General features: G+C 44.0%; 1 protein-coding gene across 1 annotated transcript in view; it reads right to left on the bottom strand.

Moving 5' to 3' along the window:
* Window positions 1–21,101, bottom strand: part of VWA5B1 (von Willebrand factor A domain containing 5B1) — a 575,143-nt gene that overhangs the window by 300,618 nt on the left and 253,424 nt on the right. The window contains exon 12 of the mRNA XM_085614890.1: window positions 5,657–5,849. Coding sequence (XP_085471016.1) covers window positions 5,657–5,849 — 193 coding nt within the window. The remainder of the gene's footprint in view (window positions 1–5,656; window positions 5,850–21,101) is intronic.

Genomic DNA, 21,101 nt, shown 5'->3' with positions numbered 1-21,101 from the left:
CTGCGATCCAGTGGTCAATTCTTAGGATTTTCATAGAGTTGACCACTAACTTTTACCCTGCATTGGGGTACTTTCCACTTAGCCCAAGACATAACTGGCATGAACCAATATGACGAAAATATGTCAACTCACACTACATGTTTATTTTGCACATTCACTGTCAGGCCATGAAAAGGAGATAACCGGGAATTTTTAGAAGACTTGAGTTGCCCTGGATGTTAGCAAAGTTCTTGTTTCGGTGAATTTGGATGAATTGACACTTTCACAAGTTCTGCAAAAGATAAGGCTAACCTATGCTCAAAATAGAGTTTGGCTTTTGGATCTTTTAAAAGAACCGACAACAACTGCCAGAAGAAAGGACCTTTTGTCAACAAAGGCTTTCACCAGGTTGGTTTCTTCAGCCTGGTGAAATCTATTCTTGTGAAAAAACGCACATACAACCTAGGGCACAGGTAGGGATGAGAGACTATGGCTTACGTAGGTGAGATATGGGATGTAATTAAAGGTGCTAGGGCAAAGGAAAGGATAGCCATAAACAGGTATATAAAGGGCCAAGGAAATTGGGTTATATCTGGTAATTGGAGTACTTTATTTATGGGTAGAGATATTTTAGAACAAGGGTCTGGGGTAGTGGTGAAAGTAGAGGAGTAAAGGGGCCCTGCTATCTGTATTGGTAGCAAAAAGGAAAATAAATCACAATGGCTGAAGTAGTCATGGCCTCTTTGATCCACAGAGAGGAAGCAACAGCCATGGCCCAATCACTGACTATGCCACAAACATGGAACCATAATCACCATTTTCACTTTAAACCAGGCTATAGGTCCTACTGGGACAAAAAACAGACCACGGGCATCCAAAATAATAGTGGCCCCATTAGCGAGCAGATAGCCAAAAAAGTGGTAATATCAGGGAAATAAACAGTAAAAACTGGCCCACAGCTGCTAGGAAACTGGCCCACCACCGACCAGTCCATTGGGCACTGCTTGATTGTCCTATAGGACACTCCAACTCTGTCTATATGTCTTTCACAGATAGAGCAACTCCAGGAAGTTGAACAAGGTGCACACAAATCAACATGCTCCTCTGTTTTGCCATAGGGATCTCAGTGGCTCTCTAGGATTTTCAGGCTTACCTGCAATGGTTGTATGTGAAATGACTACAAATGTGATATCGTTATTTTAGCATCCAATTCATAAATATCCCTTAATTCGGAGGGAGGATATATTTTTACTCACTTCTGTGTTTTATAATAGGCGGGGGGGAGGTGGTCGTTTTACCCATTGTTATCCTTCCTGTCCGACCTGAACTCTTTCCTTCTGTCACTTCTCTTTTTAATTTGTTCTTCTAATTATCCTTCCCTTTCCCCTTGCTCCTTTCTCTCAGAACAGTTTGAAGGCAAAATTGTGCACGCTTTTGTCAAGCTACACAGTAGAAAATTGTACAGCGAAACTATTTTTTCTTCCTGTTTAATTCAGAGACAGAGGTGCCCTTGGACACAAAAACTGGATGAAAAAATGCAATGATTTAAAGAATTGCATTGCAAAATGTCATAATGCGTCAACAAAAAGCCACTCTTCAAAAGTATTATGTGAGGAAAACCTACATGTTCTAGTTAACATTGGCAAATAATATGCCTTCCACAATACAAAGCCAACAAAGGAGGAAAACACTACCCTGCAACAATGACACTGGGTAAACAATCAGCACTGCCCTCAGCAATTTTATATAATTGATACCCTGTTGGGTGGAGCATTCCATTTCTGGCTCGTTGCATTTCACCATGACTGAAGGACAGGGCAGGACTGGGAACCCAAAGCAGCCCTGGCAGTTCTGTAGGACCAGTTCCGGGGGCAGGCTGGGCTGCTAAACCGGCCCCCTGTAACAAAAACGGCCCCACTGCTGCAAAACTGGACCCCACCCTTCCAGCCTCCGATGCCCGCTACGGCCAGTCTGGCCCTGCTAAAGGACAGCACAGAATAGTGGGGAACACCCACTGCTGTCACCTTCGAATCCAAAGATTAACCATTAGATACAGGGGAGATCATGTTGCCCAAGTGGAACACTGTCCCACAGCTCAGGAGGGGGATGGGCCCAATAGCCACAGGTAATACTGTCAGATTACTGCTGGGTTCACCTGTCCATTCAATCCTTGGTGAACCCCCACCAGCCATTACCTTCTTCAAGAGCACACCACTGAGATTGTAGACACCCGCCCACTAAGAAGCTTCCTGTTGTATACTGTTCTTAATGCTTTTCACTTTCCTTGACTTTTCAGCCAATCACAGTGGCACACATGACTATTTAGATCGTTGGGATACTCTCTCCAATGGCCTAACTCTTTCAGATCATCCATCCACCTGTTCAATCGCACACATACTAGGCATATACCGGAGGCTGGACTGTCCATGTGGGTCCATCACACTTCCGTTCCATTGGTAAGAAAAACAAAACTTTAGTTGTTCCGGGCCCAGGGTGTTCTGCCACCATCTAATGAAGGGACTGTTGATACCCGGTCGGCTTTGGCATGGGTGAGCTGGGCCCAGGCCAAGGGTGCCAATCTTCAGAGGGGCTCACAGAGGTGTCTGCATTAAGGTGCTATGCACAGCTGTGTCCCTCTACCTTGGCTCCAACAAATTGGTTTAAAGTTGTCCTAATCATTTTTAATGTGTTGCAATTGCTGTATTTAACACTCATCTCCCTTCCATGCCCTCTCGTGCACCTTTCACCCCCTGTCACCACACACCAACAAACAACTTGGCACGAGCCTGACAGAGCAAAGCTGTGGGCGATTCAGGTGAGTTGGGGGAGGTGCAAGATGTTTGAGTTCAGAGGTTATTCTCTACCTTGATGTAGACAGTAGGGGTGGGCGGAATTTGCGAAATTCACTTTCGCAAATTGAAGCTTCCTTTTCCCGACGGACTTCTAAGACGCCGGTCTACAGCTACGAATTAGTTTCGCTGCTTGTGACTCGTGACAGAAATAGCTGCACGCCCATCTTCCACACTGTGTGTGATTAATCACCCAACTTGGATCCAGCGCGGGTTGGACCGCACCCTGTGGATTCCACCGCGAAGGATTGATTCCACCCTTTTCTCATCTATTCCTTCTCCTGGGTCTCATTGAACAGCTAGTGCATCCTTCTTTTGAAATTCTGAAAGGGCACTTGCCAAATACTTCTCGCTGGTGCTATGGTCCTGATGAGAACCCCATCCTAAAATCAACGGGGTTCGAAACGCGTAGACCTTCTTTTTTGTATTCTCCATTCATGTGTACTTCGAGTCCGCTTTTGGTGTTTTGATTCCTTGCAGTTTCAAATTGATGATAAATTTAACAAATTGAATACACTTTTGTGTACACCTTAGTTAGCGGGACTTACTCTAAAGTTGATGTGTACGGAGACACCTTTGGTGTTTTCAATTAGAACCAAAGGTTTATCAAATTCAACTGTTTGTGTGAGTGGTGTGTGTGAATGAGGAGTGGTGTAAGATTGTTTGTCAGATTTGCATCTCTGCCATTAGGGCAGTAGAGTCCCAGTGTTTATATTCTTTTCTTGTCCTCGTTTTGAATGTACTAATTGTTGCCCTTAAAAAAAAATTCTCTTTTTTCTCATGTGTATATTAGTTTGCATCATGTTTGTGTGTCCAGATCAGATTCTCGTGATAAATTAATTCCTTTTGTAAAAAAACAGATCATTTGTGAATAAAACACTATTAATTAGTACGTACGTAGTTGTTTCACTTTTCTTCTACAGTCAAAGAGCTTAATCATCTGTCAGCATTGGCACTCTTGTTAGTTCCACTCTCCCATGCACCTTTCACCCCCTGTCACCACACACCAACAGCCCATCCCCACACCAACAAACAACTTGGCACAAGCCTGACAGAGCAAAGCTGTGGGCGATTAAGGTGAGTTGGGGGAGGTGCAAGATGTTTGAGTTCAGAGGTTATTCTCTACCTTGATGTAGACAGTAGGGGTGGGCGGAATTTGCGAAATTCACTTTCGCAAATTAACGTGAAAATGTTAAAAATCTCCGCAAACACGCGGAAATATCGCGAAGATGCGGAAGTTTTTTTTCCACACCGTTCGCGGTATTTTTTGCGTGGTCGCGGCTCGCCAACTTACCCATGCGGTTGCTCGCGGGCGTGGCCATCTTGTTTTCACTTGTCTAGCGGTGCATGATCGCGAGAAGAAAGACGTGATCGCGCGACGCATGAAGTTACTGCGGGCGCGAACTGTCGCGAGACAGCGCAAATGGCTACCAACAATCCAACATCTCGTGGAGAATGCGACCGGATCGGGAAAACTTGTCGGCGAACGCGGGGATTCACGGAAGGCGATCGCGCGCACGCGAGAATGTATTATTTTACAGCGCGAGCAAGAAACAAATTATCGCTAAGCTGCGGAATGCGGAAATTTTGACATTTTTGCGCTTTCCGTGGAACGCGAAAATGCCAAATTATCGCAATTTCCGCAAGCGGAACGGAATTTTGTCCCAGGCCTAGTAGACAGCCAGGGACTGACCAGTGAATAGGGACCCCGCTGCCTCTCTCTATTTATCTCCAGCAGCAGGGGCGTAACATGTATTCATTTGCCAGCCTAATGATGACCAATGTATTAGTGATCTATTCACTGCAGTCAGCTGTGCACTCACTCTGTAGGGAGAAGAATTCCTACAATTGCACAGAAGCAGTAGTGGCTGGTTTCAGGGCTGAGTGGCGAGGCAGGGCGGGGGCGGGGTGGATGAACGACGACAATAAAACAACAAAAACCAAATAAAGAAATAACTTGACAACCACATTAGCGCATTGCCGCTCTGCTGCTCCTCACCAGCACAGGCGCCCAGAATCCCCTGCAGCCAATCCTGATGATGCTCTCTGGCAGCATGAGAGAAGCATCAGGTTTGGCCTGGGCACCCTCGATTTGCGCTCCCAGAGAGACTGGTAGCCTGTGCCTGCTGTCTCCAACCCAGCAATGCAGCATGGGCTGGAGACCGCTTCAGTGCACATATCTGTTTGGCCATCTTGAGACGGCCGGACAAACCCACATGCGCACTGACAACAGTGCCCATCACTCCCCCTCCATGACTGCCCCTGCCCGCAAGCCTGACTCAGGAGAGAAAAATAAAATGATAACAAACCTGGTTTGTTATCAATGTATTTTTTTTAATTTTGACAGCTGCTGGCACTGGCGGGGGCGGGGGGACTCTCCTCTTTGCGGAGGGGCCGCCGCTGGATTTATTAGGAATATGACTATTGCATGATTTAGTTTTTCACTTTGTGTTCTACTTTCATGAACTTCTCAAAGCACGCATTTTGCGGAAGCCCTTTACCAAGAGACTTTCATTTGCTTCAACTACAACACCAAACCGCTGTGCCTATTGTGGGCAGTTACTGTCCACTGTTTCTGTACCGCAGATGCCATGCCCAGTGTTTGGTAAATCCTACAAAATAAATCTGCAATGCCATAACAATCAGAGAGTGGCTGCTCCAAGGAGCACGTGACCCAGGGTAGGGCTTAATTCACACGTCCCTGCCTCATCACACATTAACACATGCGCACACGGATGTTCAGGTTTCTCTGCAGCCTTGGCTCAGCAGCGGACATGTTGAATGACCTGCAAAGAAACAGAAAGACATGAAGATAGGCGGTAACTGACCTATGTCTATGTCCGAGTCTGCTGGCAGCTCCTCTGAGACGTGTAATAAGTCCAGGCTTCGCTCCGGGAGGCCATCACCGCTCTCCCTGGACCATCGCATGCCATCGCTACCTGCGCTGTCCTCCTGAGACTGGAAGAAGACAGAGCTGCCGGACTCCTGAGAACGCATCATACTGTACCGCCGTCTCTTGTCCTGAGAAGAAAGGAGTGCAGCAGGAGAGACTGAATGAGACAGCAGTGACTGTGTGAGTGAAACAGAGAGTCAGAATGTTAAAAGCGCAAGAAAGATTACAGGGAAATTGATGTAGCATAATAGCATACGTTCCAACATTTTAGAATAGGAAAGAGGGAGATTTTGGAAAAAAACATTGAATATATTTTCTTCATTGACTTCTATTGAAGGAGAGGCGATTTGTGGCAGGAGACACATGAACGCTAATTCACCAAAATGCCAAAGGTAGCAGAAGTGAGTGACACCACAGACCATTTAACTTTCACTTTCACTCACACATGCATGCTTACACATACACACACATTCACACATGCATACTCGCTCTCACATAAACACACTCTCACGCACAAACACGCACACAACATACATTTAAAAATTTTTTTTACTTACCTCAGCTACCAGGGAGGGTCATATTCCAGCTAATTGTAATCCATTCTTTATTACACTAATAGTGAATAATAAAATAGTATTCACTATTAGTGTGATAAAACACTGACAGAAAACATGGAAACTGGAGCACCAAAGCACATTCTTAAGAACAAGATATCCTTGTGTTACTAGCGCTGATTTTGCCACCTCTAAGGCTAGGGACCCCAAAGGCAGAGACAAACGTTGCAAGGGGCAATGATACCTGGTGACTCCTAAAAGATGTCCATAGGGAGACAGGCAAAATAAAGTAGTCGTAGGAATAAGTTAAATTACACCAGAATAATCAGAATAATTCTGGCAGTTCTGCCTTACTCTTTGACATGGAGTTGCCAATATTAACACAATTACAACTGCTCGCCTAATCAAGGGTAATCTAGGGGAAAAAAACTACAGCGACAGAACTGCTTGAGCTGCTGTTAATGTTGCGTTGCCTTTACCGCTATTTTCATAGAGCAAAATGCATCCTTGAGTCCATTTTGAACGCAAAGTTGAATTTTGGTTCGGAAACTAGTGCTAAATGCCAGGAGTAAGTTGGGTGCAAATCCTACCCCAAGTGCACATTTAGTGAGTATGACTGGCTGCTCATGCTGCTATTCATGTTCTGCTGTACACTACAGAGAGCAAATTTATCAAACACAAGCAGCTACTCAAGTTGCTGTTAATTTTGGGTTGCCTTTAGCGCTATTTTTTGGGTGGAAAATGCAGCCTTGCATCCATTTTGGATGCAAGGGTGAATTTTAATTTCGGCTCAGAAACTAGTGCTAAATACCAGGAGAAAGTTGGGGCAAATCCTACCCCAAGTGCACATTTCGCGAGTATGACTGGCTACTTGTGTTCCTGTTCATCTTCTGCTGCACATAACACTATTTTTTAGCACAAAAAGCATCTTCACATCCATTGTGGACACAGAGGACCATCTTTGTGCTTAGAAAATAGCGCTAAATACAGAATACCTCTTTTCGCGTAATTCTGTGTAATCTTACACAATTTTACATAATTCCATGAAATTCCGCTACAAATTTGGCTTAAAAAATCGGGAGTGTCCTGTCTGAATTTGGACTTTTGACAGGTATGTAATAAAAACAAGAGGACAGAATGCCAGAAACAGAAAGAGGAAGTTAAGGTAGAAGTATGTGTGAACACCAAATTGTTGATTGAGCAATACTGACAGAGATGGGGTATGTTGGGATGGTCTATCCTGAAGAAAGAAGCAAATGAGCTTGTGAGAGAGAGAGAGAGAGAGAGAGAGAGGGAGAGCTGGGGACAGAGACAGAGGCACATAGAGAGACAGAGAGAGAGAGAGATATACTGAGTTTCCAAAAGTGATAGGAAACGAAGGTGAAAGAGGGAAATGCCAAGATTGAAACAGGGACAACCAATACTATTACACAGAAATAAAGTGGAGGAAGTGGGTAGAGTGATGATACAGAGAATGGCCAATGGAGTGGCCAGAGTTATTACAGGAGTTGTATGTGAGTATATGGATGTCACAGGTAGGAGTGGACATAACTTGCGTAATTCCATGTAGAATAATCATGTGGAAATACCTAAAAATTCTTCGACATTGTCCAAGAAAAGTAATTCTGCATTTAGCGCTATTTCCTTTTTGCAAAAATGCCCATTCCCTTCCAAAATGGGTGCCTGAATGGATTTTGCAATTAAAAATAGCTCTAAATGCAACAGAACATGAAAAGCAAGCTACTCATGCTAATTAAATGTGCTCTTGGTGTAGAATTTTCCTCCAATTTACTCCTGGCGTTTACCACCAGTTTCTTAGTGCAAAAGGCACCCTTGCATCCAAAATGGAGGCGAGGATGCATTTTGGATTAATAAAATAGCGTTAAATGCAAGACAGCACAAACAGCAGTGTGAGCAGCTACTCATACTTGCTAAGTGTTGTTTCTCTGCTAATTCTCCCCCCAAAAAATAGAATTACATAATTCTGTGAGCGAACGTAATCGCGTAATTATCAGTAATACAGTGCAAAAGAGTAACACAGAGTTACCAAAGTTACTCAGATTACTCCAGTGTAATTACATTTACTCCCAGGCCTAGTTACAGGTCTCCTGTCCCCTCACTGCTAGCAAAGAAGTTCATGGTGTTCACTTTTCATTTTTTGAAAGATCTATAAATGGCAATTGCCCTCTCCTCCTAGGCAGGGAGGTACTGGCAGAGTGCCACAGGCAGCATTCCACTCCAGGCCCTGCTTTTTGATTATAAATCTGGTTACCATTTAAAATTATGGGGCATATCAACAAGGGATTTATCTCTGCTTTTTTGGCTTTAAAAGCCAAAAAAGCAGAGATGAAACTAGCGCCCTATCAACAACAGGGTGCTAACATGCAAATTTGCATGTTAGCACCCTTTTACTCTACGCTTCCCCTTGCATCTCTAATGAGATGCAAAGGGGGCGTTCCAGAGTAAAATAATAGGAGAAATGTCGCTAAGCGACATTTCTCTTATTATCAAGAATGTCGCTAACCCTGTTAGAGACAAAAAAAGCAGTGCTAACCGCGGTTAACGCTGCTTTTTTACGTCTGCTAATTTTCAGACTTAGCCATGATATCCTATGGAAGGAGGATATCATGGCTAAGTTTGCCTGCCTCTATCAACAAGGTAACGTGTGATTATCGCTGGGTTTCCAGCGATAATCTCACGTTAGCGTGTAGATTTTTATCGCTATTGAGATAAGCGTTGCTAATAGCACGCTATCTCAGCGATAAAATTTCACGCTAGCCGGCGATAATTATCCTCACGCTAAGAGCGCTGAGCGATAATTATCGCCGGTTGTTGTTGATATGCCCCCATGTTTTTTGGTCATCTGAAATATTTGTCTTCAACCTTCAAGTGTCCTGCTTAAAAGTATCTAGTCTATCACATACCAGAGGAAATTACATTCGTTTTTATGGCTGCCTGTGCAAAATGACAAGGTCAAAGTCTAGATCTCAGGTCCAGAAGGGAAGCCCATGACATTTGAAATAGGAAATGGATTTTCTTGACATCCATAGCAGGAAGAGGCTACACATACTGAATCCAAATAGTTGCAGAGTAGGAGAGTGGACCTACTTGCCGACTGCCCCACTTCCCGAAACTAATGAAGAGGCTCAGGCTCACTCGCATGGAAACACAACTTGTATTGGGTCTCAGCCTGGCACTTTGGGCAGCACGGCAAGTGACTATACTTTCATCATGAATTGAAAGCATGCAGCAGGCCAATAAAGCTTTTCGTCTTTCACAGATTGATAATTAAACTGTCATTAAATTAAGTAACAGGAACACATGCTGTTTACAGAGCTTAGAAATAGCAGACCTGTGGCCTTGAGGATTACACTCATGATATCAATATTTAAAAGGTTGCATTGGAGTGACTCTCTAGCAGGGGTGACACTGTTGAACTGCCCACTTTTTCAGTGTCATTTAGTCTGTGGAAGTTTTAAAGTAACATTTGTCATGTTTACTTAATTGAGTGCATATTTCACCAGGGTTTTTAATGTTTGTTCATCTGTATAACAATGTATGCACTTTTTCTGCTGCGCAAGATTTTCTAGTGCCAGGAAAAACTTCAATATCTTCTGATGTCACCATTCAGCTGCAGTGAAGAAGAATGCTTAAGTAGTGAAGAGTTAGACATTAAAGAAAGAAGGGGTGGAGGTCAGGCACTGCATCCCAGTTGTCAGTGACTCTAATGATGACTTCCGGCTGGTCCCTGTAGTGTCATTATCGCCAGGATCCTTGTGGTCCTGGGCAGACTTTAAACGGGAATTACATAAGCTGCTGGGAGGTGTTAAGGTGTGGTTATTAAAGTCAGGACGCGATGCATTGGGTTGTGTGATCAAATGTTGAAGAATAAAGACATCTGTTGCAGAGCTCTGTGTGTGGCGTGTTTCATTTGCATGATCCCAGGCTGGGGAGGACACTACAGTCACCTCTGAGTAGCTGTTCTTCTTAGACCTCTACTTGAGGCCTCGCTCTCTCTTATCCTGAGAGAGGTTACTACTTTCTGCAACCATAAAAAGTGTTTCAGTGCACTGCTGTCCCTTACTCAGCAATAAAACTACTGGTTGACATAAGGACCTGAGGCAATAGTACCCAGGAGAAACATCATGTATCCACAAATTTAGCAGCAATGAGGTATGTTTCCACCCTTGCTTTCCTTGGCGTGACCCACTAATCCATAGGACATGCACATTTGTTGAAACTTTGGGTGAAGTGCCTAGAATGATTCCAAGCACCCACGCAGGATATGTTGGCCCAGACACCAGCTAGCTCACAGTGCCACCATCAGCTGTCCTAACCTAAACAGGGAGCGAATAGTTCCTGGCAACCGCTGAACATGAAAACCCTGACACCTCAGGGATTATGGTAACGGATCAGAACCCTTCTGCTCAGTCACTCATGCACTCTTGTTTACAGCAAAATATACAGAGAATACACATTGGACATTTTCAATATATTTGTTGAACTAATGCAATTCTTGTAAAGAATACATGTGCTGCGATAATCAGTAGACAGAAGCAGATGAAAGTGATTACCAGCACCAAGAGTAAATAGCAGATATTGTTCCACCATGGTGCTAAGACAATGATGTATATGCCTGCATATAATACAAGGTAGTAATCAGGCACACTCCTATTATGCAATTCCTATTCTGTATATGTCTAGAGTGAATGTAGGTGTAGAGCAAGAATCCCCCCACGGGATGATCCAACCCTATTACCTGGCAGGAGCGAATGTAGGACCCTGTCTTGGTCACGAATTACACACCCCTCACGGAGATTTCAGCAAGCTGTTCTGCAAAGCCACAGCATGCAGGGACCCTCTGGTCAGCTGAAGTGCCTCCTTTGCTAACCTCTGGAAATGCTTATTTATGTATCATAAATAGCTTCCTTGCGATGTACACACAGATTTGCATTGTGTGGATATGTAGCTAGCCCTGTCGCCCCGTGAATGAAGATAGAACAACATTTGTACATCATGTGTAAAGGCCTTGTACTTGGTGTTCGAGGCATCACGATAATGTTGTGCGAAGCCAGATGTGTAAACAACAGTTGTTTCAGAGAAAGGAATCCAACATTGTCACGCCCAGGAATATGTGCAAAAGGCCACAGCAAATAATGTTATTGTGCAGAAAAGAGGGCAATGTAAGAAAACAAGCCACTTTGCTGCATGGGCCTAACTCGGACACATAACAATACAGGTAGGACTGAAAGGAAATGAAGAATGATTGCAAGTGAGAGTAGTTTCAGGAAGCACAAAGCATGACTCTCTTTGGGCAGTAAAGGTACTGGCTTCCAGACCAACACCGTATGACCAAACACAAAGATGTTTCAATTATCAGAAAAAAACAGTTTGAAACAGAAGAACGTTAAGCAGATGTGAGAGACAGTCACCATGAAATTTCATTATGGACTTTTATCGCTAGGCAGTATCTCAATTACATTTGCTGTTTCAAAAATGGATTTAATGCCAAAAAGAAGTTATTGTTTTATAACCAACTCAGATCAGGTTGTTCTCTCCAGAAATGTCATATTCTCTTACAAAAATCAGACGCCAGTCTGTGCAGGGCTTAAGTAGTATTTTCTTCCCTTGAAATGAAGCGAGAAGGAATCAGGTCAAGCAGACCTGACAGTCGACATTTTCCAAAAGTTGAAAACTTAATAGAACTTTTTGCCCCCACTTATGAAGTATTCAGCATTTTTATGAATCACAAGCTTGACACTGTATTTCAGTTTGCAACTGTGTGTTTGCACATCTTGTAGCAAACTTTAAAAGGTTGTTATTTTTGTGCAAAGTGCAGGCACGGCACCTAGAGCTGATAACCAATGGATGGTATTCCCACTATGGATGCCTGTTGTATAGCTGTATACAGTTCCAAAGAGCAGGTAGCGACTTAGGCTGTGGCAACTGAGAAAGTAAGTCCTGATCTGTTTCACCACTCAGTGCATTAAGCAATATGGCCTGTTCTTGATATCCTTCCGCCACTGTTCAATCAGATGTGTTTTAGCCTTGGGAGAAATAGCGACATACAATAAAGATAGAGAGGAGGTAGAGTGAGGCTTTAGCCTTGGGAGAAATAGTGGCATGCAATAAAGATAGAGAGGAGGTAGAGTGAGGCTTTAAGTACTATGTAAAATAAGCTGTTAGTATTAATTAGATGCAGCAGAAGGCATGGCAAAGGATTGCAGTGTTATCCAGATTGTCTCTAGTGGCCCCTAAATGAAAATGGCGATTTGGTTGGCCAAAGAATGGGAAGACTTAAGTTTAACTGCAGAGCAAAAAGCAGCGACATCAGCCGTGGTACAAGATGCTGTTGAAGTTATGAGCAATATACTAATATGTATTTTTATCACATTTAGTGAGAGTTTGTGCATTGGAGGTGATGCATAGACATATCAGACAGACCTCTTTCTCATAAGAATCTTCCGCATCCTAAATTAATGTCTGGTACGCGAGCACTAGAATTCCTGGCCCGCCAAGGCTTCCTCAAATATACCATTCCTCCCTCCCTTACTGCACAAGTTCTTTCCAGCCCTTGGCGCAATGAGGTCTTCTTTCCAGAACCTTATGAGTTTCCCTCACAACAAAGCAAGATCTAAGCATTCAAATAACAGCAATTGCCCCAGTCCATGGCAACGCGAACATTGCTCAAGGGGACAGATTGTTGGGTACATGAAAAACAAAAGGCTTGAAACACTGATCCCAGGTTTTTGAAAGGGAAGGAGTTAGGTACATTTGAAGAATGTTGCAGACCCAAATTTAACATCACCTTCAGACACGCTCTAGTAGGTCCCCAGAGGCAGATACTAAGATGCTTTGGTTGCTCTGCTTGCTCAGACACAAAAAAAGAAAACTTACTAGGCACCAGACTTCTAGATATTATGAGAATTCCCAGATCACTTCCTCAAAAATAATATCTAGGCACACATACTCCAAGCTTAGGAGAAAGACCTTGGCCAGGCCTGTGACACAGAGGAATGCCATCAGCTAATCCACTCGCCCCTCAAAATGACTTCCTCCTACTCGTGGCGGGAGTGTCAGTGGAAGGTAGTCATTAGGTAGTTTGGGTATCCACCTAGTCTCCTCATTGGAATGAGGGAGGGGGATTGTGAAGGAGGTGTGGTCAAATAGACACACAGAGTCATATCTTTTGGAAGGATCCTAAAATTATACAATGTAGAACCACAGTACACCAAGAGTATAAAAAATAATTGTGGACTAATACTGTACATGAACTTTCTCGTTCCTGTTTGCAAACAGGAAAACAAACACAGTCATACAGAAGGAGAACTGTATTCTCCATATCCCGACAGAAGTGACAAACAAATATATTGCTAGCTATTGGAAGACAAATGTTGTTTCCTTACTGAACCAATGGAGGACTAAACTCAGAACAATTTGAGGCACGGCGACACTGACGCATAAGCTACAACTCAAGAAACCCTCATTCCACCAGTGTTGGGGTTCGTTTGATGTGCTGTTTTCTCTGGAGGGGATAGGCTGAAATAAATATATTATTAATCTAAGTAAAAACTTGTAGGAAAACTGAAGATGGAATGGGATATGGGGATGAGGAATGAAGTGAAATCAGATGATTGATCGACTCAAGACCCCTCCGGGAACTAAGGTCTCTCCCATAGAGATGGAAGTATAGTCTTACTTCCCCAAGTTCAACATAAATCAAATCCCACATAACTAAAGTTGAACTATTTAATGTGCCCTCTAATTTCTCCCACCTATCTGTGCGGTTGCCAATAAACTGCCAAAATTAATAATTATACGGGTCACACGCCCTGACACCTGATGTGTTACTCCTCAAGGATTCAGTTTAACACTTCCATTTATCCACCCCTTCACAACTACCTAAGTTACTTTTATGTTTTTTGTAGCAAGGTTTCTCCTTTTATCTTTTTCTGTATTACAATGGTGGACTTGAAGATTCTTTTCTTCCCTTTCACTACAAGGATATCAACGTCTAGTACTTTCAATGGAAAAAAATGAATATTGTAGATATTAGTTCAACTGCTGTAGCATAACGTGGTTAGCACTATATTGAGATGTATCCTCGTTGTATTGTGATTGTAAAACTATAACCCCAGTCATACACAGTAGAATGTTCTACGTGATCACGAGTTTGCAGTACTTGTTATATACTTGTTTATTCAGTAATATCTATGTTGTAAAGGTCACCATTCCAGAAGTGTTAAACCTATTGCTAGACTCGTGTGCAACATCAAGAATCAAATAATTCAAATATTCTCTCTCATGCTCCAAGAGGACCTGAAGACCTCTCCCAGAAGGAAATATCACCCGAAACATGTTCAGTTAAAAAACATCGGATCGATCTTCCAAGGACCAAGCCAGCTGCATTTCAATTTCAAGCATCGTGTGGAGGCGCAAACTACTGGATTATATTACCCACAAATCCTAGTGTAGGTAAAAGTCACTAGCTTACTGCTCGGCTGGCAATGAGAGGTTAGGCCTTCTAATACAATGGAACTGATCACAACACACAGAAGTACCTTCCATATGCTCTGGATGAGAAACAGCCAGGAACCGTAACCCTCTTGGTTTGGTCAACAGATTAAGAAGCAGTGAACAATTACCTACGACCTACCATTCTACTAGAGTGGGTGCGGAATTCTAGAATGGCTCCTGAGCGAATCATCGCTTTTCAAATGCCCAACAATTGCAAGTAGGGTTCTATAATTCAGCAGTATGACAACTTACTATGTACCCCAGGGTTCTAATGCACCCAGTGTATGCTTTATGTTTGCATGCACCAGCAGACCAAGGTCACCTGCTCTTCCAGATCTATACACAAAATATGCCAATATATCCCAGGATGATTGGTAAATCAGACTAGCCCCACACGTATTTCTTCAGCTAAGATCTCTTTGATGGAAGAACGCATTTGGATCAAACCAGACTTACTCACGGAAGGGAGACACAAACAGCTTGCTTCAATTCATGCACCACCAACCACTTAGAACTTCCAGTCCCATCACAAAAGGCAGGGTTTCTGGGATTTATATTTACATCAATTGTGCACTAGAATGGGACACACTACCAATGAACCAGCTTGGGGACACCTAGCAAAACACTGATCAAACCAAAGCAGCGGTGTTATCAAGAGCTCTGAGTTTCTGCGTGAAGTATTGAAACACCAAGTACTCAGTGCAACCAGAAACAACAGGGCAACTGCACAGAACACAAGGTAATGTGGTCAAGTTGTGCTTCAAATAAAAAAATCAGATCCATAATACACCTACATTCCCATGCCCTAAAAGCACTGTGTTGGGCCTGGGCGGAACAAAGAATTGAATTCAAATTCTAGTGTGCCTTCCATAGACCAGTCCTTCATAGGGGCCGATTCCGATTCCGGCCGCAACACGTACCGACCGACATGGACTGGGAACGGAGACCGACCGACACGGACTGGCACCGTACGACCCGTGCAGTACGATGCAACGTGTGTGAATTACAACCGACATGTACGGAATACAAGCCGTACGACCGAGCTGTAGGGAAACCAGTGATTTGCCCGGAAACTGGACGAGATTCGCACCGACCGACACGCACCAGGAATGAACCCGACCAACACGTACCCGCGATGTCTGATCCGCCCAGTACGATGCAATGCATGTCAAACCAGGCCGACTCGCACGGAGCCCAAGCCGCATGACCGACACGCATAGAAAACAGGTACCTGAAGCAATAGAGATCTCTGCGACTGACGTGTATGAAACACAGAAGAAAGTCAGCATGAAAGACCCGGAACAGCCCACACGAGCTATAAAATCAGCGTCCGTCTCGGTCAGAAGAACGTCTCCTTCATGCCTAGAAAACCCAAAGGAAAAAATACAAAAAAAGGACCAAACAAGCAATGACAAAGTCAATAAATATCACCAAAAAAAACTTGGAACAAAGACACACCCACAACTCCATCTATATAAAGGACACTAATCACTACCATGATCCTTTGCAAATTCAAGAGAACAGCCAGCAGAGAACACCATCAGACAGCAACCACAGAACTCACCCATCACACAACTTTCACACCATTAGCACCTCACCAAAAGCACTCACACATACACCTAGCAAATCTGACACTCACCCACCCTCACTTGCACACTCACACACACAACACTCACCACCACCACCCATCACCATGCACCCAAAGAAGAATACAAAGTTCACAGATAGTGAGTTAGAAGTGCTGGTAGATGAAATCATCAGAGTAGAGCCACATTTGTTTGGTACATTGGTCCAAAGGACCCCCATGTCACAGAAAACAAAGATGTGGGCGAGGATCGTGGACAAGGTGAACGCACAAGCACCAATGTTGCACACAAAGTATGATATCCAGAACAGGTGGTATGACGTGCGTAGAAGGGTCAAGAAACTCATCGAGAAGGATCACGCCTTGAGTCAGCGCACTGGTGGTGGCCCTCCTGCGAAACCAGTATACTTCAGGTCCTGGGAGGAGAAGGTGCGAGACATCCTACCACCAGAGAGCGTCCATGGTCTATCAGACATACCAGAGTCTGGTGAGTACACAACCAATATACTCAATATTGTGTGGCAAGGGGACAGTGAAACCATGCACCGTTAGCAAAGCCACAGTAACCAATAGATAATCATCCCAAGATGTGTATGCTAGTTAGACAAACAAAATACCTGCCATCTCATAGTGACTTGTAACTTGGATGGACCATTTCTCTAAGGTATATAGCATACAGAGATTTATTGTAACTCCCACCGATCTTTTAACTCCACAGGTGGTAACTTCTAACTCCTTCACTCCTATAGATTTAGAAATGTCACTCGAAGAGGTAATTGAGGCCATTAATTCAAGTAAGGGGGGTAAGGCCCCCGGACCCGACGGCCTTCCTATTGACCTTTTTAAAACCACCCCCTTACTTTGGTCACCCTTGTTAACCCGGGTACTACAAGCAAGCTGCGTCAATGGTTTCTTGAAAACATGGGCAGAGTCTGTCATCGTCCCGATTTTCAAGAAAGGAGACCGAGCAAACCCGGCTTCTTACCGTCCGATTTCTTTACTCGATTCACTAATGAAAGTCATGGGACGAGTTGTTTTGAATAAATTACAAACCTGGGCTGATGACAACAATATAATTAGTGATGTGCAATACGGTTTTAGACAAGGGTTAGGGACAGTCGAACAATCCCTGAATTTAAGTATTTTAATCGAGAAGTACACGCAGGCAAAGGCCGGGAAACTCCACCTGGCCTTTGTGGACCTAACAGCCGCCTTTGACTGCGTGATACATAATAAATTGTGGAGCATTCTTACAAATTTAAATGTCGACCCGGTTTTGATCCAGTTTTTATCACAATTATATACGGGGGCAACAGCTAAGGTGCGCTATGGAATGAACTGGGAATGTACTGCACCGATCACAGTGGACAGGGGGGTGCGACAGAGGTGTGTTCTTGCGCCGCTTCTTTTTAATCTTTATACCAACGCCCTGGAACAGGAGCTTGAAGAAGCGGCGCAGGATCCCCCATATGCTGATAAGCGGCCGATAGTTGCCCTCCTGTATGCTGATGATGCGGTTTTAATGGCCCGTACACAACTTGGTCTGCAGAAAGCACTTTTAACTTACGCATGTTTTATAAATAAACTAGGCCTAAAACTAAATGAAAAAAAAACCTTTGTGATGAGTTGTGGGAAAGGGAGAGTTAAAAGCAATAGCCTACCCTTGGGGGATAAAAGAGTAGAATGCACAAACTCCTTTTCCTATTTGGGCATCTTATTCACTAATACAGGATCATGAGGCCCAGCGGTGAAAAGTAGGAGTTTGCTATTCATGAAGGCGACTGCTGCCCTCGTTAACTTCACAAAGGAAATGGGAAAAAGACCCCCGATATAATAATCAAAATTTATCAGGCCAAAAGCTTAAGCATAGCAATATTTGGGGCGGGGGTATGGGGCTTTTATGATGTGTCCTCAATTCAACGTGTAGAAAATGCTTTTTTAAGATATATTTTAGCCGTACCACCAAGCTCCCCGGTTCTTAGTTGCCATAGCGAATTAGGTATTCCCTATGTCTCTGACATCATAAAAATGCAACCTATTTTGCTCTGGCATCGTGTATGGACTTCAAATAGTATGTCCTTGAATAAAGAAATAATTAAGGACTCACTGAAACTGGACCATGTAAATAAGATCACATGGTTACAATATGTAAGAAGTTTTTTGAGTGATATCGGCCATCCGGAGTTTTATTCCACCCCGAGAAAATGAATTCCATTTCTAGAAAGGATCTTAAAATAAGATGTTCTGCTCACCTGGACCTACTCAGATTTTTAAAAGAGTCTAATAAGCAAATGGTGGTTCAACATCAAATGACTTTATCTTTTTACGGCATGCAACTGTATCTCGTATGCTGCATGGGGGCTACGATAGATACCTTTTAACCCGCTTCAGGTTTAACAATTTTCATCGACTGGTCAGCTATCCTGAAACAAATGACTGGTCTAGAGAGCTACCTGCATGCCCTTGTGACAATGTATCTACACAATCAACTCTCCATGTGATCTTGTTCTGTTTTAAAATGGATTGGCCTGAGACAATGTAGACCAGCGTTTTTACGTCTACAATTCCTAGATAACATGCTCTTAATAAGTATTATGTCTGGTTTCCTGAAAAATATTATGAGAATTAGAAAAAGTCTAACTGCTTAAAATCTGTGCGAGATTGCGAACGGGGGTGTAGCCAAAAGCATGATGGGAGTTGCAGTCACAGAAAATCCCACCCACCCACATGGCCCAGCAAGCTCACACTGGGATCTGGGCGCCAACAAACACCAGGACGACACAGTAAGCCATCTTGCCATTGCTGTCACACTCCCTCACAGGGAAGCAGAGTCAAAAGGAAGGAAGTATGGGCATGCTGGGAAGGGGGTGTAGCTAAAAGCATGATGGGAGTTGCAGTCACAGACAATCCCCACCCACCCACATGGCCCAGCAAGCTCACACTGAACCATGCTCACCTCACAGGGAGTGGAATTGGAATGACAATATGTCTGACACTGGGCTCTGTTGTAGGGAGCACAAGACCCATATGGGAACTGGGCACCAACAAACACCAGGACTGCACAGTCAGCCATCTTGCCATTGCTGTCACACTCCCTCACAGGGAAACAGAGTCAAAAGGAAGGAAGTATGGGCATGCTGGGAAGAGGGGTGTAGCCAAAAGCATGATGGGAGTTGCAGTCACAGACAATCCCCACCCACCCACATGGCCCAGCAAGCTCACACTGAACCATGCTCCCTCACAGGGAGTGGAAATGGACTGACAAGATGTCTGACACTGGGCTCTGTTGTGGGGAGCACAAGGCCCTGCTGGGAACTAGGCACCAACAAACACCAGGACTGCACTGCCTGAAATCCTGAAAGTTAACCTGCACCCACTGCAATGGTGGCACTCTTCATGATGGGATAACTGGCCTGGGGGGAGAAGGAGGTCCTGACTTGAAAACAAATAACACCGATGCTGGCCATAGACACACCTTCTATGCTAAAACACATTGCACACGTGGTACCAGTCACTCACAAAGGTAATGTCTGGGCAAGATGCTTGACACATGGGCCTGATAAATGATGTGGCTGAAAATCACACATATGCACTGGCCAAACCAAACACGGCCGCACACACAGCCATTGCAACCATATGTTCAAAGTCACTGTCTGGGGATGCAGTGTCCAGGGGTGCCCCCTGGCCTGGCTGTGGAGGTGTGTCTTGCAGATGACAAGTGTGGAGATCCATATATAGTACATTGCACAAAACACACAGAAACTCACATATACATCATTGACAGGGGTCATCTGACAGTGAATGGAATGGACACACCAATATAGCCGACACCGTAGCATGGTCTCATTCACACTCGGTGCTGTTGTGAGCTGCATTCCACTCCTACATCGTGCTGCAACATATGCATCCTTCACACAACACACCACTCACTGTCATTAACACTGTAGACACAAGGTCTAACCTGGACTGCATTGGAGGAGACATGCTACTCACAGCAGCCAAACTACAACACACACAACACCGGCTCTCACTGTCATGAGCATTGAAAAGCCAGAGAGCTTCCTTGCCTAATCCATGTCACCATGGAGAACATTGACAAGTCAAATCACATATGCACGTACAAAACTCAGCACCAGACTCATTAACGATGGTGACATCAGCACTTGTATGAAATGAGATGGGAACTAGGAACACAGCAAAAAAACACTTTCTCCCAAGAGATCATAGGCATACCGGACTGTGACCATGTCGTACCAATACACCAATGTGACACACAAAGACTAGCAAAATCTGCTACCACACATGCCCCAATCTTACAACATATCCTCAGTGGAATTGCACGTATGTCCTTGTTACAGGTCAAATATGTACAGTGTTGACACTCCTGTGTCAGCAACGTGATGGCCCTTGAGTAGTAATGGCCATGTACAGTCAAATCTATACATGAGCTGGTCATGCACACACTTCGACATGCACATTGAAATGCTTCATGTTGGCTGGACAATGTGCTACAACAATATCAATCTCTGTCCGTGACAACTTTGGACAAAGCAGTGTACAGGCACGCATCCTGACGTACAGTAGCAAATGTCATGTATATGAACCATTGATGCCTGTAGAAACATAACTTATATTGTGTGTCTCTTCCAAACACAGGTGGTGCTGGGGACACAGCAGCAAATGAAGAGGAGTCCCTGTCCCAGACTCCGGTGGACCCTCAGCTC

Source organism: Triturus cristatus, chromosome 1_2, assembly GCF_964204655.1.
Source record: "Triturus cristatus chromosome 1_2, aTriCri1.1, whole genome shotgun sequence".
Taxonomy (NCBI): domain Eukaryota; kingdom Metazoa; phylum Chordata; class Amphibia; order Caudata; family Salamandridae; genus Triturus; species Triturus cristatus.
Note: the sequence above shows the minus strand (reverse complement) of the source record. Positions and strands in the feature narration are given on the sequence as shown.